General features: G+C 62.5%; 2 protein-coding genes across 4 annotated transcripts; one reads left to right on the plus strand and one right to left on the minus strand.

The window, feature by feature from the left end:
• Positions 1-140: 140 nt before the first annotated feature.
• On the minus strand, positions 141-5,868 carry UAP1L1 (UDP-N-acetylglucosamine pyrophosphorylase 1 like 1). Of its 3 annotated transcripts, XM_059410243.1 has the most exons (10): positions 5,519-5,865; positions 4,662-4,866; positions 4,317-4,492; positions 3,826-3,998; positions 3,522-3,715; positions 2,986-3,126; positions 2,255-2,440; positions 1,636-1,702; positions 420-539; positions 146-234 (listed from the first exon to the last, which is right to left on the minus strand). In XM_059410243.1, the coding sequence occupies exons 1-9, from the start codon at positions 5,805-5,807 to the stop codon at positions 456-458; spliced, it is 1,515 nt and encodes a 504-aa protein (XP_059266226.1). In that variant the 5' UTR covers positions 5,808-5,865; the 3' UTR covers positions 146-234; positions 420-455. The 3 variants fall into 3 exon arrangements, with proteins under 3 accessions (XP_059266225.1, XP_059266226.1, XP_059266227.1); XM_059410242.1 differs by lacking the exon at positions 1,636-1,702 and having other exon boundaries at positions 141-539; positions 5,519-5,868; XM_059410244.1 differs by lacking the exons at positions 146-234; positions 420-539 and having other exon boundaries at positions 1,645-1,732; positions 5,519-5,867.
• Positions 5,869-10,333: 4,465 nt separating this feature from the next.
• Positions 10,334-17,477, plus strand: SAPCD2 (suppressor APC domain containing 2). The gene is made up of 6 exons (XM_059410245.1): positions 10,334-10,889; positions 13,412-13,524; positions 13,951-14,097; positions 14,370-14,477; positions 14,601-14,717; positions 14,789-17,477. The coding sequence occupies exons 1-6, from the start codon at positions 10,334-10,336 to the stop codon at positions 14,915-14,917; spliced, it is 1,170 nt and encodes a 389-aa protein (XP_059266228.1). The 3' UTR covers positions 14,918-17,477.
• The last annotated feature ends 6,518 nt before the right edge of the window (positions 17,478-23,995 follow it).

Here is a 23,995-nt window from a genome sequence, read left to right on the forward strand (position 1 = left end):
TGTGTGTGGGCTGGAGCTGGTGGGAGGGTGGGGGCTGGGCCCTGACAGGGTTCAGCTGCTAGAGGAGGAGGGAGGGGGCAGCTCCTTGGCGGTAGCACCCTTCGAGGTGGATAGAGGGATACTGTCCCATTCTCTTTGCCTCGTGTGTGCATCTGCAGCAAAACTCGAGTGTCTGGTGTCCCTTGGGAGGTGGATCTGCATACAGGGCTAGAGATGCCACTGGTCCTCAGGTCTCTACTCGAACAGACAGGGGGTCACTGCTCTCTCCAGGGATGCCACACCTCTGTCTCCCACCCAGACCCCACAGGCCAGAGAATAGCTAAAGAGCCCTCCTCGGTCCACAGCAGCTTTTGGGTATGTGTTCCACGGAACCAAGGATGGGAAAGGCCCCACCCTGGTAGAGATCCCCGTGTCCCCACCTCTGAGGCCCTGGGGTTTGCAGTCCCGGGAGTGAGTCAGGGCTGCAGGACACTGGTCTGGGTCTCATCCAGGATGAGTGGGGACCGGAGCTCCCGGCCTTGCAGGTACGGCTCCAGACCCTGGAGACAAGGAAGTCATGATGTCCGCTATTCAGCTCTCAGTCCTTAAGGGGGTTACAAGTTCACCTTGAGCCAGTGTGGGGTAGGGTGAGAAAGGCTTCCAGGAGCAAGGACTGGACGCCATTTCTAGCCCCAACCCCTGATGAACCCTTTGGGCAAGCTCACACCAGATCTTCTCAAGAGGGTTGGGGCCAGCTTTCGTCACTCAGCAAGGCGTCCATAAATCTTCCTGGCTGGAACCCCAAACTCTGACCCCACCTGATACTCCCCTGCTCCTCCAAGATTATGACAGCATTTTAACTCACCACCCACCCCATCCCTGGAAGATCCTCTGTATCTTAAGAAACTATTTGCCGGGGGGTGCCTGGGTGGCTCAGTGGGTTGAAGCCTCTGCCTTCGGCTCAGGTCATGATCCCAGGGTCCTGGGATTGAGCCCCGCATCAGGCTCTGCTCAGCAGGGAGCATGCTTCCCCCCCCCTCCCACCGCCCGCTTCTCTGCCCACCTTTGATATCTTTCCAAAAAAAAAAAAAAAATCTTAAAAAAAAAAAAAAGAAAGAAAGAAAGAAACTATTTTCCGGAGCTCCTGGCTGGCTCAGTCGTTAAGCAACTGCCTTCGGCTCAGGTTATGATCCCAGGGTCCTGAGACTGAGCCGTGGGTTGAGCTCCCTACTCGGCGGGAAGCCTGCTTCTCCCTCTCCCACTCCCCCTGCTTGTCTTCCCTTTCTCGCCTTCTCTCTGTGGAATAAATAAACGCTTTAAAAGGTGGGGGGGGCACCTGGGTGGCTCAGTGGGTAAAGCCTCTGCCTTCGGCTCAGGTCATGATCTCAGGGTCCTGGATCAAGCCCCACATCGGGCTCTTTGCTCCGCAGGAAATCTGCTTCCCCCAATCTCTCTGCCTGCCTCTCTTGTGCCTACTTGTGATCTCTCCCTTTGTCAAATAAATAAAATCTTATAAATAAATAAATAACAACTATTTTCTTATCAGTAAACTGAGTCAGAGCTCTTTCTGCCCTAGCACCCTCTTCTCTCCAGTGTCCCCCTCCGGATCACACATGGCCCACCCCAGAAAGCCCATGTGGGCCGGTAGGCTCTCACCTCTCCGGAATAGGACACCAAGGGCGAGATCTCACAGATGGCGGGAGGCTCTCTGCTGCCGGGCGGGCTGTGGGAGTCCATGGGTCAGCACCTGTTCCTGGGCGCATGTCCTGGGGCTGTCCTTGCCTGACCCTGCTCCCAAAGCTCTTTTCTCAACTAAACCCCCTTTTTCTGCATACTCCGAGCCCTCAGCAGACTGCCTCTGCCCAAGCGATAGGCTCTTACTTGGTTGGGAAAACAGCCCACAGCACCTGGGCTTCCAGATGGAGGAGACGGCTGCAGACAACCAAGGACGCAGAACCCTACTGTCCTGTGCTTTGCCGGCCCTGAAGTGTGACTTGCCTTGCCAGCTTCCACATGTCCCGCCTCGGTCTTGGTCAGGAAGGGTGGCAGCCACTCACCCGTCCCCAGGTCCTGGGCTGACCTCAAGGGGCTGGGCCCCAGGCTGCAGGCAGTCTCTGTATGGCCGGACAGGACCCCTGGCCACCTGCACTCAGCGTGGTTCAAGCTCGAGCCCCAGCCACAGCTCAAGCCGCGGCAGAACCAGCAAGGCCCTGGGGCTGGGGGCTGGACCCTGACACCCTTGTCCTTAGGGGAGCGTGCTGAGACCCACACTCACCTAGGCAGTTCCGGGAGCTGGGCCCCGCCAGCATCCAGGAAGCAGGCCCCTGCCCGCAGGGCCCAGCAGTAATGCTGCATGAGCAGGGCACGCCGGGCGGTGGCGGGGTTGTCCCTGGCAGCTGAGGCTGCGTTCTTCAGCGGAGAAAACTCCTCCTCCCGGGACACCTCAAAGGCCACAAAGCTCCTGTGGGGGAAAGAACTAGTGAGTGGAAGTCCTGGCCCAGAGGCCTTGGTCCTGGGCAGGTGCAAGCTGCACCGGGTTCCGATGACTAAGTGGGGGTCACCTCCATGGGGGAGGCCCCACAGGGACCGCATATGTCTTTGCTCCTGATTTCCCTGGGGCTGCATGAAGGCCTTCCATCCCCTCCAGCCAAACCCCCAGATCCTCGGACCCCAGGGTGAGGGCCAAACCCCCGAAGTCCCCACCCAGCTGGCCCGGAAACAGCTTCCTCACTGCAGGCCAGGAGCAGCCAGAGGGCTCCGGAGGGGCGCAGGTGTCTCCCGGCCCTGAAGACCGCGGCCATCCCAGGCGCCGCCAGGCTCACGCCATAGGGGCTGTTTCCTCTGGCCTTCTCCCTGGGCCTGCTTCGGCCCCTACTCCCCACTGCAAAGGGGCACTCCCACTGCGCCCCCCGCAAGCCTCCACTTCCCAGCCCAACAAGGCCTCAGAACCCACCACCGATACAGAAAGAGAAAAAAAGAAAAAAACGAATGACTTCTGCCACTAACTTAGCAAACTGGAACACATCAAACACAAACTTCTCCATCTTTATCCCGTTCGGTTTTATCGGCTTTACCGGATTTCCCTCCTCATCCACGTATGGGACCTTCTTCACAGCCACGTGTGGCTTCAGCAAGGGCTCAAACTCGCTGGGGGCACAGGAGGTCAACAGAAGGAAAGACAGTTCAGATGGGATGTCCCGGGGAGCCCCACCCCCACCTCTCCACACACCCAGCCACCCAAGACAGCTGGCAGGAGCACTGGGGGCTGAGCCCGGCCTCTGGGAGGGCGGGGGTATCCCCCCAACCCCCCCCACCAAGTCCGAGAGGGATGGACAGGCCCCACCGGCCACATCCCTGCCCAGATGACATGGCAGGGGGCGAGCCACAGGGTAAGAGCTGGTGCCGGAAATCAACGGCCTCCGCACGGAAGAGCAGGCCAACTCGGCCCAGAGCCTTACAGCACCCGCTGGGGCTCTGGGGCCCCGGTCAGTGCGGGCGACACGCCACTCTGGCCAGCACCGGCGGCCACCTGCGGAGCACACCTGCTGACCATCCGGAGGAAGTCTCGCGTGAAGAAGTGGTTGCAGATGTTGCCCAGGCGGTAGAGCAGACTCCCGTCGGGCCCGCGCAGCTGCGCAGTCTCCGGGCTGATCTCGCTGTACTCCACCACCTGAGGGACCCCGTCCACCTGGCACACCACACCCACCGGCTCCTCTGGGTACGCCTTTTCCACCACCTGCGGCCAGGCCAGGGCTGGGAAGGCTGGTTGCGGCGGGGCCAAGCAGGCCGGGGCCGGGGGCGGGGCGGGCTTGAGGGGGCGGGGCCAGGCCGGCAGGGCGGGCTCACCTTCGCCCCGCAGTCTGCGCCCCGAAGCACGCAGAAGCCGATGAAGACGGGGTCAGCCAGCCGCACGAGGATGTTGTCCACACAGTACACGTGCACGAACTCCACTCCCCGACGCTCCATGTCCTCGAGAATCTGGTGGTCTGACAGGGCACAGTACAGCCCCCCGTTGCCATCTGCAGAGGGAGAGAGGGATCATTTTCGAGGGATCCCCCTGGGCTTCAGCCTTATCTAGTCCAGGGCATGCTGGAAGCAGGGGAGGCCCCTTGGGGCTGGACCTTGTACCCGAGGCAGCTCTCCGTCACTCTCCAAGTAGCACTCTGGTTGTTTGATGTGACAGATAGGAACCAAGGCCCAGAGAGGAGAGGCCACTCACCCGGGACCCCACAGCCGTCAGGCATAACATTCTGGCCTCTGTCACAGTCCTCCCGACCTCTAATTCGCTCCTTGTTCTAGGCCAGGCAGTCCTTCCTGGGCTCAGGGGTGTGGCATACCTGGGGCCATGGCAACTTTGTCTTTTTGCTCCAGGATGGCCTTGCCGTCGAAGGTCACTGCCGGCAACATGCGCTGCTCAAACATGATCACGTTGCTGGGATCCAGGTGGAAGAAGTCATGCTCCCTGAAGAACTTGGCCGTGGGCCCCAGTGTGAACTCACTGGTCATGATGTACCTTCGAGGAGAGGCGAGGCTGAGCAGGCCACTGGAAGGGCCCAGGGCCGCTGGGATACAGGGCTCCAACAGCAGCTGGCCTGGGGTCCGGGCTGGGGTTGGGATTCAAGTCTGGATGCTGCGGGGACAGGGGATTGTTCTGGGGACCAGGTACCGCAGAGAAGGCGCACCAGGGGACGATGCAGCGGGTCCCGTGGCGCTGGCCAGCCAGCTGCTCCACCCGCCGAATCCGTTCCGCCTGCAGCTGATACAGGGTCTTCCGGCTCGGCAGCCCCACCTCGTACATGCCTTTGGGGTAGGTGACGCCCAGGCGGGTGCCCTGCCCCCCGGCCAGCAGCAGCACGGCCACCTTGTTCAGGGAGATCTGGCGGAAACCTGGAGAGGCGGGGTGCCTACCATGAGGGGACACCTGGGAACCGCCACATAAGCCCCCCGTTCACCTCGGAGCAAGCCACACATGTGTCTAGGACTCGAAGACTTCTGACAGCCACAGAAGAGAAATTCCCAAGTAACATTCTGATCCCCTGTGGGCCAGGTGGGGCCCCACCTTGTCCTGGACCCACCAGGGGTCTTGATGATGTGCTTCAAGGTTCATTCCCAGCCTAGGTCCCTCAGAGGCAACACCAGGTCAAGCTGGTCAGAGCAGTGCAGCGGGGGCCTCGGGCAGGCTTCCCTCCAGGAGCGCCTGCCTCACCTGTCAGGCCAGGAGGCCAGGAGTGCACCTGGGCCAGCGCTGATGCGAAACGGAGCCTGTGCAACTGCGCGAGGATTCCCTGCGGCCAATTCGCCTGTGGGCTGGGCGGCTGGCCAGACAGGTGCGCCTGCACGAAGCACTCTCCCGAGGGCCAGTCCTCCGGGGGCGGCTGCACCCTGGCCGCGTCTGGAGCCCCACAGCCCCGTCGCCAGCCGAGGGTGAAAGGGGGCTCCACCAAGGAGTAAGGTGCGCTCGACTCCTCCAAGTACAACCTCTCCGGTCAGCCCCGCTCTGGGCCAGGCCCCCTCCGCCGGCCAGGCCCGCCCCGCTTACCTTCCTCCTCCCAGAGTCGCCGCATCTCCGGGTCGCACCGGCTCGCGCTGCCCACGCACTCGGGGGGCAGGGGCCGCAGGCGCGCGGCCAGGTCGGGCGGCGGCCCCGGGGGGTGCGCGCAGGCCGCAGCGGCGCGCCGGCAGTGCTCGCGCAGCGCCTCCGGCTCCAGCGCCCCCAGCTCCGCCAGGAGCGCGGCGCGGGGCCCCGGCGGCAGCTCCGCGCAGAAGCGCAGCAGGTGTTCCTGGCCCGCGCGCTGCAGCCGGGCGCGCACCTCCCGCTCCGAGGCCATGTCGCCGCCACCGGCCGCGCGGGCACTCGTGACCCGCGCGCTCCGACGGGCGTCACGGGATCCAGCGGGCGGTGACGACCCCGGAGGGGCGGGACCGGGCCGCCCCGCCTCGAACCCGCCCCCGAGCGCCCCGAGCGCCCCGCCCCTGTCCGGCTGTGACCCCGCCCCTGTCCGGGATCTCGCCCGCCGCACCCTGAGGAGGGGCCCCGAGGCAGGGCGCTAGGGACGCCTGAGGCGTACGGTCCGGGGAAGCCCCTCCCGGGTCCCGCGAGCTCCCCGGCCCGGGCGCGTGAGGGCTGCCTTCGGCTCCACTGCACCCCGCTCTGAACCCACAGCCCTGCCGTCCGGGCACCCGAGGGCGAGGCTGGGGTCTGTCCCCGCACGTGGCCGTGTTGGACCGCGACTGCTGGCGGCTGGGCCGAGCCAGACCATCGGTAGAGTCGGGAGTCTAGAGGCCACCCAGGACCCCCAAGAAGGCCGCCCTGCCGCCTTGGGGGCTCCCTCCTCATTGCCGGGTACCCGGAACGGCTCAGGAGCGGCCCTTCGCCCCGTCACATTATGTTAACTATCAGACTTTAAATATCTTGCTGTTTATTTAAAAATGATCAATTGATATAGACATCTTACTGTTTATAAACGCCCTTGGGGAAAATGGAGAGTAACTTTGGCCATTTGGGGATAAAGCTTTCTTCTAAAAAATTAGTTTTTTTAAGTCTAAAAGCAATACATGTACAGAGTTAAAACAAATTCAAATGGCACTTTGGGACCCAAAACGAAAAGTAACATCTTTCTTAGGCCTGCCGCAGCTAAGCCCTGTTCAGGCAACTGTGTCTCCCCGCACGTGGGTTCTACACAAAGGGACTCCCACAAACCCCCTTCCTGGGTTAGGACGTCCAGCTTCCCACAGCCCCCGGGGGGCCCACTAGAAGTCCTGGTGGACCCGAAAGAAGTTACCTTCCAAGGATAACCTTGGGCCTGCCTCTGGGCCTTCGCACTTGCTGTTCCTCCTGCCTGGGCTACTCTTTCCCAGAAAGTGACTTCCCGGCCCACTTCTCCAGGTCTCTGCTCCTGTGTTGCCTCCCTGGGGAGACCCTCCCAGGTCACGCTGGCTCAGACAGCATCCTCCCATTCGTCTCTGTTCCTTCCTGCTTTGCTTCTCTCTCTTTTTTTTTTTAAGATTTTATTTATTTATTTGACAGAGAGGGATCACAAGTAATCAGAGAGGCAGGCAGAGAGAGAGAGGGGGAAGCAGGCTCCCTGCTGAGCAGAGAGCCCGATGCAGGACTCGATCCCAGGACCCTGAGATCATGACCTGAGCCGAAGGCAGCGGCTTAACCCACTGAGCCACCCAGGCGCCCTGCCTTCCTGCTTTTCTGTGTTCTCCACTGCCCAAGTGCCCCAAGGAAGGGAAACTCCGACAGCTGGAGGTAATTTGGTTCACTGCTCTGCCCCTTCACCTTAGATCAATGCCCAGCACACAGTATGTGCTCAGTAAATGTTTGTGGAATGAATGAACGAGTGTTGGAGCCCACACCTAGCTCAGTGCCTGCACTACATCAAACGTTCAGGGAGCGCTTGCTGAATGAACAAATGGTCTGCTTCAATAGTTTGGGTAGCCGAAGGGCACATGTTAGAGGTGGAGGTGCGCGTGGGGGGTAGGGAGCCCAGCAGCAGAGTGGGGGCTAGAGTCCAGAGGGCTCTCAGCCCCTCATATGTGCCCTTGAAGGCAGGTATCACATGATCTCAAAGCTCATCCTCAGAATGGCCCCCAAATCTCGCTTCAAGTTGCGGTATGGGGCTGAGATCAGAAGGATTCGGACAGTTGAGGCTGGGCAGCCGGAGGCACCTGAAGGGCCAGAGAAGGAGAGCTGGCCCACCTGGACAGATGGCAGGGGCTGCCAGTGAGGGACAGGTGAGTAACAAGCTCCTGGACAGCCTGGCAAAGGTGGGTTTGTGGCCCAGGAGTCACCTCCCTTGTGCCCTGGGGCTTCATCCAGAGGGTTCAGGCGAGCCAGGGTCCAGAGGCCAGCACAGGCCCCCAGTTGTGCCTGCAGCATGGGGACCAGAGAACCTAGAACAGGCACAGGGACTGTCTAAGGGGACAGAGGGCTCCACTGTCCACCTCCACGGAGCTCCAAGCTGGCACAGTAAGAACGTAATTACAGCTGGGACTGGCACCTCAAAAACCACAAGGGCCCCACTTGGGCTGGGGGTCTGGGAAGACCCTGGGGGTGACAGTGACACTGAAAGGTGCGGAGCTAGGAAAGTGTTGGGTCAGGCTGGAAAGTGGGGTAGAAGGAGGAAGTGGTCAGAATGCAGGATGGGAAGTACACGAGGACCATGCCTCAGTCCCACCCCCACAGCTGGCACTGACTCCAGTGTCTTCGTACCTTCCAGCAGTGCCTCGCCAGGGAAGCCCATCAAGAAACCCACAGACCCAGGGCCTCCTGTCCCATGGTTCCTGATGCTCGGAGAAGACCTTCTTTTTTCAGCACGGTGGGCTCAGGCTCGCAGGGGCCTGGCCTGGGTGTTGCTGCCCCACTGTCCCATTGTCTGTAGCAGCAAGGCTTGCTGCTGCTGACCACTGGCCTCCACACCCCCAAGAACCCCCACAGAGCTGTCTCCAGGCCTCCCCATCCCACCTAAGGGTGGGGCATTTCCACTGTGACTTCCAGGATGAGGCTTCCCATGTGTGGGCTACCCACCAAGCCTCCAGTGTGGGCCAGACCGATTCTAGGCTGTGGGGTGGCCCTGTCCTACTTCCAGAAAGCACAGGGAGGCACACATGGGGAGAGAAGCACCATCACGAGAAGAAGGCAGCCTCATGCTGTGAAGATCAGGACACATCACTTTCAAGGTGTGGGTCAGGTGCCCGAGTGGAGCGTCAAAGGATGCAGAGTGATCAGCCCGGAGCAGAGAGGGAAAGGGTGTTCCCAGTGGGAGAGCTACCGTGTGCAAGGGCCCAGAGGTGGGGGCGGTTGCGGATCCTAAGCATGGGGGCCCCGGGCAGGCTGTGCTGGAAGGAGAGTAGGAGAGGGAGACAACGGCGGATCAAACAGCTTGAAATGCTGGAACTTTGTCCCGTCCTGTCACTAAAGGGGAAGGCAGGGGTGGATCGGACTCCATGGGGAACCCCAGGCTCCAGCTTTCTAGGTCCTTCCAAAATTCCTTACCACAATGGAACCCCAACTTCAAGGGCTGTGAAATTAATAAAGGGAAGCCTCGTTTAAAACGGAGTCAGGAAGCCCTGATGGGAGGAGCTCTCACGAACAGAGCACCTGGCCCCGCTGACCTCGCATTCTTGGGCAGGAGGAAATTCAATTCACTACCCTAACAGGAGGAAGTTCTCTCTCTCTCTTTTTTTTTTTTTTAAGATTTTATTTATTTATTTGACAGAGAGAGATCACAAGTAGGCAGACAGGCAGGCAGAGAGAGAGGGGGAAGCAGGCTCCCTGCTGAGCAGAGAGCCTGATGTGGGGCTCGATCCCAGGACCCTGAGATCATGACCTGAGCCGAAGGCAGAGGCTTAACCCACTGAGCCACCCAGGCGCCCGGAAGTTCTCTTCTTGAAGACACCGCCAGCTAAGCCCCAGCCCCCTCCCAGACTGGCCAGACAGAAGGACTGGATCCTGGCTGGAAATGAAGCAGGGGCCACTGGGGACACAGGGCTGCCTGGCTGGCCTGAAGAGTCGGAGCCACTGGAGAAAGTGTCCAGCCAGAGGAAGAGGCCGGAGCAGAGGACTTTGGAAGCGGAGGAGAGCTGGTCGGCAGATGGGGATCTGGGGACACAGGAAAAAGTGGCTTTGTCCTGCCGTAGGCAGGAAAGGCCAGGCTATCCCCAGGGACAAGGCGAGGAGCTAGCAGCAGTGTGGACAGAGAGGCCTCTGTGAGGGGAAGCGCCCAGCTGGCGGGAGCCCATAGACCTCTTGGGACTGTCCCGGTAAATGGGCCCCAGAGGCGGGGTGCCTGGGCCAGGAGAGCGAAGAGTCCCCAGGGAAGCCAGACGGGGAAGGTGACTCCCTGGAGGAGGTGTGCTTCCCGTCCTTACCCCCGCGAGGTCACCGGGGACAGGTTTTCCGTAGGCCCCGCCCCTCGGAGAGGGCCGAACCGCGGCGAGAGGGCTGCGGGTGGCAGGGGGAGCAGAAAGGGGTCCGCTCCGGGGTCCCTCCCCGACCCGCGAGGCCGAGGGGAGGCCGAGCTGCGGGACCCAGGCTCCCCCAGCCGCCCGCCGGGGCGGGGCCTCGGCGCTCCCCGGCCGCAGCCCGCACGGCGGCGGGAGCGCGCGGGGCGGGGCCCGCGGGGGAAAATCAAACCAGGCTGGCGGCCTCTCAGCCAATCCGAGAGCAGACGGGACTGCTTCGGCCAATGGCCGCCGCGGATGCTAATGAGCGCCGACGCCACGAGGAGGGTCCATTCAAAAAGTCGCCGCTATTGTCGCGGCGGGACCGAGCCTGGGCCGCGGCCGGGGACGCCGCCGGAGTCGGAGCCGGGGCCGCAGCCGGGGCCGCAGCCGGCGGCGGCCGCCCATGGCCGGAGCCGCGATGGCCGAGGCGGGCCGCGGGCCGCCGGCCGCGCCGGGCACCGAGGGGCTGCCGCGCGCCTTCCTGCAGAGCCTGCGCACCCTGTTCGACATCCTGGACGACCGGCGGCGCGGCTGCGTGCACCTGCGCGAGATCGAGTCCCGCTGGCAGGGCGCCGACGCGCACGAGCTGCCCCGCGGCGTGCTGGAGGGCCTGCGCCGGGTGGCCCCGGCCAGCGGCTACCTGACCTTCGAGCGCTTCGTGGCCGGCCTGCGCACCTCGCTGCTGAGCGCCGACGGCGGCCCGCGGGGCCAGGCGCGCGCCCCGGCCCGGGGGGGCTGCCCGACGCGGCCCGGGGGTCCGCCGCCGCCGCCGCGCCTGATGTTCGCGCCGGCCGACGAGCCGCGGACGGTCCTGGAGAGGAAGCCCCTACCCCTGGGCTCGCGGCCCCCGGCGGCCGGCCCCGGCGGCGCCGCCCGGAGCCTGGAGAAGCTGTGCGGGCCCGCGGAGCCCGAGCGGCCCCAGGGCGCGGCGCTGGAGCGGAGCCCGAGCGCGGACGCTGGTGAGTGCGGGGCGGCCCGCGGCCCCGCCTGGTAGCTGCCCTCCGCCCCCCACCCTGCCGCCGACCCCCGCGACCTGCGCCTCAGGCCAGAGCCGGAGAGGTGCTGCGGGTGCTTCTCGTGCCGCAGGGGGCGGAGGCGGGCCGCCGAGTGAGCCCGAGGGCCGTGAGCGCCCAGAGGGAAGGGGCCTCTTGCCTTTCCCGGTGTGCTGCGAGGCCAGGAGGCAGGGAGCCCCTCCTCCGCCACCGTGGGGGAGGCCACCGGGGCCTAGGGGCTGGGGGGTGACTCCAGACTTCCCCAGGAAGTCGCCCTACCCAGCCAGCGCTGAGCACTGGGGATTCCTGCCCCACACCTGGAGAGACACTAAGGCCCTCAGTCGCGTCTCGAATAACAGCCTAGGCTGAGGAGTTTGCCTCTAGTTCAGAGGAGAGAGGGTCCCCCGCACTGAGAAGGCCCCTTCCACCTTTCTTGGGTCCTTACTTTGGCAGCTCTACCAAGAGGGCTGGGCTCACTGCCTCCCCCACGAGGCAGGATGGACTCTCCCAGGAAGACCTGGAGGGGTTGCCAGGAAGCTTGACATGGTAGGTGGGTCTCCAGCCCAGTCTTCAAGGCCTATCAGGCTGACACCAGAGAAGGACCCAAATGCAGCAAACTACTCCCTGCCCCTGCCCCTATCTGAGGGGGTGGCCAGCTGGGTCCTTGCCTGGCTTCCGTGCAGTGGGCAGTGACAGGAAGATGGCTGGATGACCCCTGTGGGCCCCTCCAGTGTCTGCTCTGGGAATAGCAGCTGCCTTATGGATGGGGTGGGGTCCCCTTCCCACAACGCATTCTGCCTCCGTGCAGCACCCCCACCACTGCAACGGCCAGCCCTTCCTGTGCCTCCACCGCCCCGCCGGCCTCACTGGGCCTCTGCCCCAACCTTGCCCGTATTTCCCAGCCCCGTGACTGGCTCCCAGGCTCTGTGGCAAAGCTGTCCCCCAGCCCGTCACAGGGTGGGGGCTCTCCCTGCTACTCAGTGGCCAGCCCCTCTGTGACTGTGGTCTGTGGAGGCGGGAGGGCACTCCTGGGTGCATGGCTGGAGCCGTCCCCAAGGCTCCACATACCTGAAAATCAGCGTGGGGTTGGGGTTTGGGGACCTCCGACTTGTGGCCCAGCCATGCTCTGTCCTGGGGCCCTGGGTGGCCCGAGGTCACCTGCTGTGCCTTCCTGAGGATTCGACACAGGGCTGGGCAGGTGACACGTGCTCATCATGGGGCAGCTTGAGGCTCAGGCCAGCCTCTCACTGTCCCCTTTACAGACAGAGGCCCAGACCCAGAGGCGTGGCATGTGCGTGGAGTCCAAATCGGCACTCCTAGATCCCCCAGCTTCCCAGGAAGGGAGAGACCCCCACCCCGGAGATCCAGGGCCCCCTTCTTTGGCGCTATTGGAGCTCAGTGCACCCAGACCCAGTGGGTACAGGCTGCTGGCTCAGGCCCAGATGGGTTCAGGGCTGCCTGCACCTGCTGGTCATCCACCCAGGGTGCTGTCATCTGAAGTTGCCCCCAGACCAAGCCCAGGTGTTCTGCGGCAGTTCCCCGCCCCCCAGCGTCCCTCCACTGTGTCTTCTCTGCCCGCCGTGTAGCACAGGCAGGTTGGGACGTGATTTCTGGGCTTGCTTGTAGCCTGTCCGCCGAGGCTGCCTGGAGGCCTGCCCTGTCACCTGGTGCCGACCCGGTGGACGTGTCCGCTTCTTGCATCACCCCCCACCCCCCTTAGCCAGTGCTGGGGGCATAGCCTGTGAGGCTGAGCCCGGTGTAGGAGGACAAGGCCAGGGATCCACTCCCCCCCTCTTGTGTCGTCCTGCATACACTCCCATCCCCCAGGGAAGCCAGCTGGACCTGCTGGCTCTTCACCCCCAAGCCGACTCCGCTGCAGGGGTCCCTAAGCCGTAGGAGCTACTAGGTTACGTCAGAGTGAGGTGTATGCCGGCCCAAGGTCGTGTTTTACCCTTCCTGGGAGGAGTTCGGTCTGGGCCCTCCCACTTCACCGGCTCGGACTCTAGTCACCCTTAAAGGCCCTGGCAGACAAGGAGAGCCGGGAAGCCCGGGGCCCTGCTCGCTCACCCTATTCCCTTTGAGCCCCTGCAGGGTACACAAGTCCTCTGGGTACCGGGGGGGGGGAATGCCCAAACTGGGCGATGCGCTTGCCCTTGGGCACTCATGCTGGGGCACTCTGTGGGCACACACATCTCTGTTGTGTGTACAAACCTGCAGCCTCAAGGGCCACACGGCCCTCCCAGTATGGGGGTGTGGGGATCGAGTGAGGAACTGGACCCCACAGAGGCAAGGTGTGTACAGGGCTAGGCGGTGGCCTAGGGATGGGTTGAGATGGGGGGGCTCTGTGCAGAGGCCCCAAATTGCCCATGAGCATGCCCAGAGGCATGTCGGCCTGGACACCCAGCTTTGCACTGCCAGGCTTGGGGTGGAGGTGTTGGGCCTGACTAGGCAGGCCTGGAAACGAGCCAGAGTCTTGCCTCCCTCCACAGGTGCACTGGCCTGCAGGCCCCGGGAGCTCGGCCTGGGCGATGCCCTTCGGGTTCCCCGTGCCCGAGGGGAGCGTCGGAGGCACACCATCACCAACGGCGTGGACTGTGACCTGGTGGGTGAGGGCTCTGGGGGATTGTCCATGTTGCCTGGGATGGGACTTGGCCCACGCTTGGTCTCCTGGACCAGCCCTCCTCCTGGGAGGTAGCCACCAAGCCTGGGTTCCGGGGGGGCTGGCATGGCAGTTGGTTATAAACATGTCTCCCCTCGCGGGCTTGAATCCACTGGAGGGACGGCTCAAGGCCAGATGAAGAAGGCCTTCAGGGAGGAGGGGGCCTGGGTGTGTGGCGGCTTGCGGAGCACGCACGGCCCCTCCCCAGAACGGCCCAGCTCGCCTGCTCCCCGGGAGAAGGTGCGCGGGGGGGTGAGGGCAGGTGGTGTCCTATGGGGTGCAGGTGTGGGCAGGTCAGCGCTGGTGGGGCTGGTCTGCCGTGTGTGGCCGGGGTTCCTCATGAGCACGTGGCCTCCCCGCGCGTGGCAGCTGAAGCAGATGCAGGAGCTGGAGCAGGAGAAGGAGGTGCTGCTGCAGGGCCTGGAGATGATGGCGCGCGGCCGCGACTGGTACCAGCAGCAGCTCCAGCGTGTGCGGGAGCGCCGGCGCCGCCTGGGCCAGAGCAGGGCCCGCGCCGTGAGTGCTGCCCCAGGGCTGCCCGTCCCTGTCCTGAGACCCATCGTGAGCACGGGTGGTGCCAGGGTGCTGGGACCCCTCCAACACACACGCACTGCGCATGCCCTGGGGCAGGCGTCCCCCAGCGGTGACACCCGTGGGCTCCCTGTCTGCTCTGAGCAGTCACTCAGGTTGGGGCCGGGAGCGGCCCCTGTGAAGGTCCCCCCGGGGCACGGTGGCTGATCTGTGGCCGGTCCTGCTCGATGACTTCCCCTCTCCTGCTTCCCTCCCAGGACGTGGGCGCTGAGGGGAGCCCCCTCCCGCTGGGCCGGCTGCTGCCCAAGGTACAGGAGGTGGCCCGGTGCCTGGGGGAGCTGCTGGCTGCGGCCTGTGCCGGCCGGGTGAGTGTCCCCTGTGCCACCCAGCACCTGTGCCCAGTGTGGGGCCACCCCTCCCCCTTGCCCTGGAGGCTGTGCCCGGGGATGCCAGGCCCGCTTGACCTGCTTGACCATGCCCTCCCGCAGGCTCCGCCCTCATTGTCCTCAGGGCCCCCGTGCCCGGCCCCCTCCTCACCTTCAGCCCCAGGCTGGCAGCAGCAGACCGTGCTCATGCTGAAGGAGCAGAACCGGCTCCTCACCCAGGTGAGTGCGGGGAGGGCTGAGGGTGGGGGCCGGAGGCCTGCGGGACCCTGACCGACCTCCTACCTGCCCAGGAGGTGACGGACAAGAGTGAGCGGATCACGCAGCTGGAGCAGGAGAAATCTGCGCTGATCAAGCAGCTGTTCGAGGCGCGCGCGCTCAGCCAGCAGGACGCTGGGCCCTTGGACTCCACCTTCCTCTAGCTGCTGGGGGGCCCTGACCCGCTCTCGGCCTGCCGTGGTGGTCAGCACGCGCAGGCCCCTCTCTGAGCCCCACTGGGCTGAAGACCACCTGACTGGCCTGGGCCCAGTTTCCGTCCCCTCGCACCGTCTGGGCTCCCCTGCAGCCCCCAGCGGAGCCGGTGGGTGGGCCGTGCGCGAGAGCACTCCGCGGCCCCAGAAACGGGCTCCCTCCTGGCCTCGGGGGGCTGAACCGGGCTGGGGCTGCATTGTGCTGACAGCCTGAAGCTGTGCAGTTGCCGTCAGTGGACCGCGGGAGACACCACCCATTGTTTGCCGGATCTCAGGCAGCTCTGCCATGGTCACAGGTGGCCTGGCCTCTCTGACCTGGGGTGTCCAGTGGAAGGTGCTGGTCCCACTAGGCTGCACTTCTGGCCGCAGCCAGCAGAGGGTGCCTCGTACACAACGCCTGGAACTGCCCAGCCGTGGCCAGGGCCAGGGCTGGTCTCCTGCGAGGTGTGCGGCCTGGGGCCCAGCAGGAGATTGGGTCCAGGAGCCCAAGGCCATCTTCCCTCCCTGAGGGGCTGATGGAAGGGGTGTCTGGTCCTGGGGGAGCTCCGGGGGTGAGCTCTCAGAGTTCATACCTGGGCCGAGGCGGCCTGCCTGCTCCCCCTCACCGACCCCAGGCCTTAAAACAACTTGGGTTAATGCTCACGAGCCCGCAGAGCGGCCTGTGACCCATGCTCTGGGCCTTGGGCCCACCAGGCACCCTGGCCAGGGCAGGATACAGTCAACAGGGCAGCTGTGGTGCGCCCCTCCCCCAGGGAGGTCTGTCCCCACAAGAGATGTCAGCATGGGCCTCCCAGGTGATCCCCCCAGGTCCCCTGCCAGGGCCTGCTCACATGACTCGAGGTTCCCAGGTGTAGGGACCGCCCTGTTCCCACCCCTAGCTTGGCATCAGACTTGGAAACCTAGAGGGCTCAGGAAGAGACGAGGCAGGGCCCTTGTCAGAGACAACTCCCCAGCCCTATACCAGGCCCCCCAGAGGGGAGCCTCCACCCCAGGAGGGGCCTTGTGAGCTGGGCCCCAGTCCCCACAGGAACTCACCTCCCACACTGTGGACAGGACATCCCCGTTGGGTTGTGCAGTGGGGGGCACCAGGCATGAGGTGAGTATGGAGAGACCCCATAAACCCAGGGAGTTTAGGCACATGGACTCCCACGGCCACAGAGGGTCCTGGCTGCGGAGAAGGGGTCCCAGGTGCAGAGCAGCTGTTGGCTCCCTGCCAGCTCCAGCTCTGGGCTCCCCACACCGTGCTCAGGGCTTACAGAGGGTGGGGGACTGTCCAGCATGCAAGCTGCCCTCCTTGGAGGATGGGGTAGGGCTCTTCTGGGGCCCCAAAGACCCCCAGGCCTAGACCCATGCAGGCTCTAGGGGAGGAGAACCAAGAGGGGGAGTGGGGCCCTGAAAGGTGAGACAGGGCCCCCAGCACCCTTTGGGACATTCAGGGCAAGGGCCAGTCCCGGAGAAATCGTCCCCGCTGGCCGTCTGAGACCCGCCCACCAGGAGCTCTTGGACCCGCTCTTCACCCTTCCTCCCAAGACCAGTCCCTCCGCAACAGCCCAGACCCTGAGCCCACCGTCGTGCTCAGAGTCCCTTCACGGGCTCTCCAAGTGCAACCAGTGACCTTTCCAAACCTGAGCACTGACCCCGCCCCTGCTCTTAACCTCCCGTGCCCCTGTCACTCAGGGCAGCCCCCAGGCTCAGCCTCCACCGCCCTCCCCAGGCACGGCCGGTAGCCGGCCCCCAGCCCGGCAGCCAGCCTCCACCTCTGGTCTTTGCAAAGGTCTCCTAGAACACCCCCTCCCGGCCTCACCCCCCTCACCCAGACCCAACCCTCCTCCACAGAACCCAGCAACGGGAGGGGCTGTAACACTGAAGGAGGCTGCCTCTGGGGGGCAGCGGTGTCCCCTGCGGCGTCTGCCCCGCCTGGGGCTTCTGCGTTCCCTCTGCCGTGCTCGCGCGGCCCACCCCGCCGGTCTTTCATTGGGAGAACTTCCGCGGAGAGGGCCCCTCCGGTGGCCAGCGGACCCTTCCGCCCTTGTCCACGGTGCTCCGTCTGCGGTCCTCTCTGCTGGCGGTCTGAAGCCAGGCACCTGTGGGCCCGGACACAAGAGAAGAAACCCAGGTGGCCCCAGGCTGGCAGGTCCCAGACTGCTGGCAGAAGCACTGGTGACACCCGGGGCTAAGTCGGGGTGGGGGGTGCTGTCTTGCTGTGACGGTGACGCCATCCCCGGGCTGCACCCTCTGTCGTGACAACTGAAATGTCTCAAGGTGTCGCCAAATGTCCGAAGGCGGGCGGTGGTCGAAACGTCCCTGATTGGGAATCGCTGTCCCGGGGTCTCCTGTAGGTCAAGTCCAAGGAAAACAAGCATCTGAGTTAAGCTTGTCCACCCACTGGGAGCGTGCCCACCGCAAGAGCCAGCAGAAAGAACAGATTCCGTACATATTTCAGATATTGGAATTATCAGAGAATATGCAGTAACTTTTATATGTTGAAAGAAATAAAAGAGATTCTTGAAATATAAACCAGGAATCGCCTTCATGGTTTGTTGTTCTGGGAAAGTGTGAGCTGAGTTGGTAAAGACGCACAAGGAAGCGGGGAACAGCAAACAGCCCGTGGGAGTGACACTGACCTTGAAATTAAAAACTCAGGTGGGGGGCGACTGGGGGGCTCAGTGGGCTAAAGCCTCTGCCTTCGGCTCAGGTCATGATCTCAGGGTCCTGGGATGGGGCTCTGCTCAGCAGGGAGCCTGCTTCCCCCTCTCTCTCTCTGCCTGCCTCTCTGCCTCCTTGTGATCTCTGTCTGTCAAATAGATATTAAAAAAAAAAAAACAAAAAACAAACTCAGGTGGACTCAGCCTCCGATGGAGATCTTCAGCTGGAGACTCCGTGAACCAGGAGAGCTTAGGACGGGAAGGAGAACGGGCCCAGCGGGTCAAGGGCACTCCCCTGCCTGCACTCCCAGAAGAGGACAAGGAAGGCAGGGCGCTGCAGGACGGAAAGTGGCTTCGGGTCTTCCAGAACGGTCTAACAACCCCAGTTCTCTGATCCAGAAATCCCAACAAATGCCGGCCAGGCTGGGTAGGAAGAAATGCACCTTTTCTCTCACAAGATCATGAAAGAACCCGAGGACGAAAGCAGTTGCCCACCGGGAGCTCGTCAGAGGCCGGCGGGAGAGGGTGGCGGCCTCGACCCAGAGGAACGCTTTCCCGACAGAAGGCTACATAAAGGAAAACATTTCCTCCTCCCACACCCCAAAACGGGAGCTTGCCACCCACGGGAATTCACGAAAGGAAACTCTGGAGGAAGGACTTCAGGAAAAAGGCCCAAGTCAAGAAGGAGCCCTAAATAAGGGTGAGTCAGCTACCGCCGCGGGATGACCTACCTTGAGGCTCAGTGCTGTAAAGCAATGGCTGTTTCCTCGTGGGTGCAGACCTCAGGAGTGGTCACCCTGGGCGGTCCAGCCTGGGAAGTTCTGGGGCCGCAGGTGAGGTGTCTGCAGGGGCCACCATCAGGAAGGGCCGGCTTCCAGCAAGGCACCCTCATAGAGCTGTTGGCCCAGCACCTGGGTTCCTCGTGTCCATGTCCTCACGGCACTGTGTCCGCTTCCCCTAGCACAGATGACCCAGGAGCAGCCCTTAGGAGAGAGCCACCCGTCTGGGAGGACCTGGGCTCAGGGGTCCCTGAGTCACAAGGTCACCTCTGTCTCACCTCTGATGGTCAGAAGCCATCCGCAATCCAGGCCCTCCTCGAGTGGCGTAGGAGAGGAATCGGGCGCCCCCTTTGCAGGGAAGGAGAATCGGGCAATCTGTGGACACATTTTAAAGCTGACCCAAGCGCATCCCTCAGCGCGCAGACCCGAACCGCAGGCGCCGCAGCAGTGACAGCGGCCATGCGGCTGGTGGGGGCCCAGGAGAGAACTGCGGTCACATGGCAGTGGTGCACGGGGTGGGAAGACAAGCTGAGGCGTCCTTGGGGCTCGAATTGTTCATAAGGAAAAAGACACTCAGTTTAGCTTTCATTCAGGATGTGCATTAAAGTCACTGGGAGAGTCGGGTAGAACAGCGCACGCCTTCCCGGGAAGGGAGGGGGCAGGGCACGGTCTTAAGAGAAAAACACAGTCCGGTGCTGGAGGACCTCACTGTCCCCTGACACTGCGCACTGTCCCAACATCTGTGAGTGGGCGCACATCGAGTTTTTCAATTGACAATTAATTATCGCAGCATGTTCACGGTTTCAGAGGCAGAGATCGGTTTCTTCAGCTCCACAGGTGTGATGGGACCATCATGTGCCCTCCCGGTGCCCAGCCCCGTTACCCCACCCTCCCCCACCTCCCCTCCAGCAACCCTGTTTGTTTCCCCCTTTTTTGTTTTTTAATTTATTTTTATTTAGTTATTTGACAGAGAGAGAGAGAGATCACAGGCAGGCAGAGGGAGCGAGGAGGAAGCAGACCCCCCCCCCCAGCAGAGAGCCCGATGCGGGGCTCGATCCCAGGACCCCGAGACCACGACCGGAGCTGAAGACAGAGGCTTAACCCACTGAGCCACCCAGGCGCCCCACCCCCACTTTTAAAAAAAGATTTTATTTATTCATTTATTTGACACATAAAGAGAACAAGAAGTGGGAGCAGCAGGGAGAGGGGAAGCAGGCTCCCCGGTGAGCAGGGAACCCAGCATCTGCGGGGCTCGACCCCAGGACCCTGAGACCACGACCCAAGCCAAAGGCAGATGCTTAACCCTGACTGAGCCCCCCCAGGTGCCCCAGTTTTGTTTCCTATGATTTAGACTCTCTTATGGTTGGTCTCTGATTTGATCTTTTTATTCTTCCCTCCCTGCCCCATGACCCTGTTTTGTTTCTTAACTTCCACGAGTGAAATCCTAGGATAACTGTCTTTTTCTGACTGACTTATCACTCAGCACAATACCCTCTAGTTCCATCCATGTCGTCGTAAATGGCAAGATTTCATTTCTTTTGATGGCTGCATAGTATTCCATCGTGTATATCTACCACATCTTTTTCTTTTTTTTTAAGATTTTATTTGACAGACGGAGATCACAAGTCGGCAGAGAGACAGGCGGTGGGGGGGTGTGGAGCAGGTTCCCTGCCGAGCAGAGACCCTGAGATCATGACCTGAGCTGAAAGCAGAGGCTTTGACCCATTGAGCCACCCAGGCGCCCTGTGCATTGATTTTTAAAAAAGATTTCATGTATTTAACTGAGAGACAGAGAGTGAAAGGGAGGGAGAGAGCACGAGATGGGGAGGGTCAGAGGGAGCAGCAGAGCCCGGCTGAGCAGGGAGCCCGATGCAGGACTCGATCCCAGGGCCCCGGGATCATGACAGCAGTTGAAGGCAGTTGCTTAATGAGTGAGCCTCCCAGATGCCCCTGTGCATTGATTTTATATCCTGCCACTTTGCTGAAATCCTATCTGAGTTACCGCAATTTGGGGATAGAGTTTTTGGGTTTTCCACAGAGAGTATCATGTCATCTGCAAAGAGTGAGATCAACTCTAGTTTAATTGTCAGATTGGAGTTTTAGAAATTCAGGTAGCTGTTTTGATGCCTAAATAAGGCATCAAAAACAAAAACAGGAAAAGCTGAAACAGTTGTTATTAATATAAAACTAAAGGGAAGCCTGGGTGGCTCAGTGGGTTAAAGCCTCTGCCTTCGGCTCAGGTCATGATCTCAGGGTCCTGGGATGGAGTCCCGCATCGGGCTCTCTGCTCAGCGGGGAGCCTGCTTCCCCCTCTCTCTCTGCCTGTCTCTCTGCCTACTTGTGATCTCTGTCTGTCAAATAAATAAACAAAATCTTAAAAAAAAAAAGAAACAAAAACTAAAGTTAAGTTACCCTTAGCAATGGTTAGTTAATTTTGTGTGTCACCCTGGCTGGGGTATGGGGCCCAGGCGCTCAACCGAAGCCCTATCGGATGTCGCTGTGAAGGGACATGTCAGTAGGACTCCCATTCCCATCACGAGACTTGGAGGGAGGCAGATCACCCTCCAGAACGTGGTGGGCCCCACCCAATCAGTGTAAGGCCTCAGGAGACAAGGGTAATGTCCCCAAAGAGGAAAGAATTCTACGCACAGACGCTGTTTGGGCTCAAGCCTGCAACAGGACCCCCGCCCCACCCCACTGAGTCTCCGAGCTGCTGACCTGCCCCACGGACGGCAGACTTGCCGGCTCCCACCAGGACATGAGTCCGCTCCCCCAGATCCGTGTCTGGCTCGCAGAGACGCAGGGAGCCCGTCTGGAGCGCTCTAACACAAGCACGAGCCAGCACTTGCGTTGGCGGGCGCTGGTCCCAGGGAATGAACGCGTTCGTGCCGGAACATGTACAGATAGAGCAGCCGTGCCAGGGCTCCTGACGTGCCAGGACGACGGAGAGAGACTGGCGACCCACCATCACAGTCGGAAACGGTAGCGAGATGCCAGGCCGAGTGTCCTTCAGTCAAGTTCTGCCGATTAGTCAAGGAAGAGGAAATCCAAAAGCTGCGGACACTTCTCTGGAGGAAACGTTTATGCTGCTGGTCTGGCCTTGAAATCCCGGCCAGAGAGCTGCTTTGCAGGAAAGGGGAATGCGGTGTGGGCCGCCCCGCAACGCCGTGAGCCACCGCCCTCGCCCTCGGTTACTCCACTGCAGGTTACTCCACTGCCGGGCAAGCCACAGGAGAGGGACGCTGCTTTAGGAGGGGGAGGAGGGCGTGTGAGGAGGTCCCGAAGCCAGTGCGCTGGAGCAAAGCAGGGGTTCCAGGCGATGCCTGCTGGTGAGCTGCCGGGGCTGCTTTCTCCAGGAGAGGCAGTGCGCGGCCCGCCCCGTGGGCCCCGTGGGCTCCCGAGGGGTCCCGCTGAGATCCCGTGGGCTCCTGTGGGCTCCGCGACCGCGCTTCTTCCAGGGGTCCCCCTTCTGGCCTCGGGTCGCTGCCCTGGCGGGGTTTCTTTTCACGAACAGTGCCACCACAACTGGAGTGTAGACCCAAAGTCATGGGTCTTGTGATCCGACACAGGCTCTAAAAATTTCCGTGGAAGAGCCCAGAGCGCCAGGAACAGGTGGGGAGCGGGGACGGGGCTGTGCTCCCAGACGGGAAGACACACCCGCACTGCCGGCCCGGGGCAGGTGCCGGTGCCAGAGCTAGAGGAGGACCCGCGTCCTCGGCCGGGGGACAGCGCTCCCCACACACCAGGCCCGAAAGGCTGACCCGTGGCCCCAGGGCCGGGACAGCCAGTTCTCCGCGCGGGAGGATGCCAACTGGAGCCCTTCCCTGGCGCCTCACACACAAACCACCCCCATGTGGGCCAAAGGCTGGCCCCGAGCAAACAGGAAAAGCTGGAGAGCGTGACTTAGAGCATCCCATGGCCCACGGCTCGCGGCACCCACAAGACCACAGCGAGGAAAACGACCCATTCGGACCAATTCAGAGCTTCTGGGACCTCGCAGCTGGAGGATGGCCGTGCGGCACATGCAGAAAGACAACCTAGAAACTGGGCTAAGAATTTAGCAGACGCTTGGCAGAAGACAGGACGGATGTGCCACGCCGTCTCTTAGGGCGCCGGGAAACGCCGGGAAGATCTCGGACCTCGTCTTCCCGGCGTCCCAGAAACCTCCAAGCGGCGCGGTCCCCAACGCGCGCGGGGATGCAGAGAAACGGACCCGGAGCGGATGACACCCTCGTTCTGAAGACAAGGGAGGATTTGCTCGGGGCAGAACACTGACACGCAGCCCCAGCCTCGCCTGCCGGCACCAGCGCCCGTGGCCGCAGACTTAGCAGAAACAGGCCGCGGCGGGGAGCGCGTGGTGTGTAGTCTGATTTTTCAGGTTCACAGAGTGAGGGGTCTTTAGCAGCAAAGATGCTTCTGCCACAGATGCCAAGACTGAGGCAGGCAGAGCCAAGATGTCAGCTAGCCTCCGCGAAGGTCCCCGGCCTGGGAGGTCCGGCTCCTCTGAGGACCCTCTCCCCGCACCTCTCTGCAACTGCATGCCTCTGCCGGGACCCAGGCGCCTGTGGCACATCTGGGGCTCTCCCCGGGGTTCCCAGAGGCCCCTCCCATGCTGAACCCCCCCTTCCTGCCCCCCCGCCCCCCTTCCACTCTGGAAGGAAGGGCGTCTCTGCACCAAGGAAGCATGTGGCCGGCCACGTTCTGTCTCAGAGAGAATGCGCTCCCAGGCTTCGTCCTGGCTGTTCCCACTCCTGGCCTGCCCTCTCTTCTGGGACTAGTCTGGGCCCTCTGCCACGAGCCCTGTGGCGTCCAGGCCTCCACCACCCTGGCCCCATCCTCTCATGGCTGGTGGGTCTCACGGCCGGTGGGACCAACCAGAACATCAGGGAGCCCTGCTCAGGGCTTTGGCTTTGTGGGATGAGGTGTGGGGGCTGGGGACCAGCATGTGGGGAACAGGCCTGCGGGCTGCCCTGCCCGCCCTCGCTTGCCCCGGGCTCCCTGTGGGCCGCTTTTGTCTTTTTCTTTTCAATCTAATCTGCAGGCCTCTCCCCCTTCTGTGCCTTCCCCGCAGAAGAAAGGCCTAGAAGGGGGAGGGGTGCTGGCAGGATCCGGGGCCTGGAGCCCTGTGCTGGCCACACCCAGAGACTCCACTGGAGCCCAGCCAGATGGGGCTGTGAGGAGGCTGAGCCATCTCTGGGACTCCCACCCCTTCTGTTGTTGGGGTGCAGAGCTGAAAGAAAGGCTGTTCACTAGGCCTGTGACACCAGACCCTCAGCCTGGCAGCAACCCAGCCCGATTGTTGCAGCCGGCTCCAGCCGAGATGCTGCCTAGACCCTGTCAAAGGCCCCCCTCTGGCCCCCCACCGCCCCACCCCCAGACACTGGCGCTCCAGAGTGGTCTGGCCTGGCCGCACGGCTCCCTGCTGTTTCGTGGATGGGATTCCTATTTTGCCCAGGGCGCGACATGGGGGTGGCCCGGGCCAGGCTAGCACACAGGGAGGGTGGGGAGTGGAAGCCTAGAGGCCAGACATTTCACTAAGGGCAGAGCTGAGGTCCGGGGCTGGCTGATCGCTTGCCCCCCCACCCCCCCCCCCTTTCCCTGCCAGC

Source organism: Mustela nigripes, chromosome 9, assembly GCF_022355385.1.
Source record: "Mustela nigripes isolate SB6536 chromosome 9, MUSNIG.SB6536, whole genome shotgun sequence".
Classification (NCBI taxonomy): Eukaryota; Metazoa; Chordata; class Mammalia; order Carnivora; family Mustelidae; genus Mustela; species Mustela nigripes.

Bases quoted from the DNA above. Each gene is read 5' to 3' on its own strand.
- UAP1L1 (XM_059410242.1), bottom strand. From the start codon at position 5,807: ATGGCCTCGGAGCGGGAGGTGCGCGCCCGGCTGCAGCGCGCGGGCCAG. The intron at 4,493-4,661 runs GTGCGCCTTCTC...CTCTCCTCGAAG, and splicing joins ACCCGCTGCATCGTCCCCTG to GTACATCATGACCAGTGAGT. The intron at 540-2,254 runs GTGAGTGTGGGT...CCTTGTCTCCAG, and splicing joins CAGCTCCCGGAACTGCCTAG to GGTCTGGAGCCGTACCTGCA.
- SAPCD2 (XM_059410245.1), top strand. From the start codon at position 10,334: ATGGCCGGAGCCGCGATGGCCGAGGCGGGCCGCGGGCCGCCGGCCGCG. The intron at 13,525-13,950 runs GTGGGTGAGGGC...CGCGCGTGGCAG, and splicing joins ACGGCGTGGACTGTGACCTG to CTGAAGCAGATGCAGGAGCT. The intron at 14,098-14,369 runs GTGAGTGCTGCC...CTTCCCTCCCAG, and splicing joins GCCAGAGCAGGGCCCGCGCC to GACGTGGGCGCTGAGGGGAG.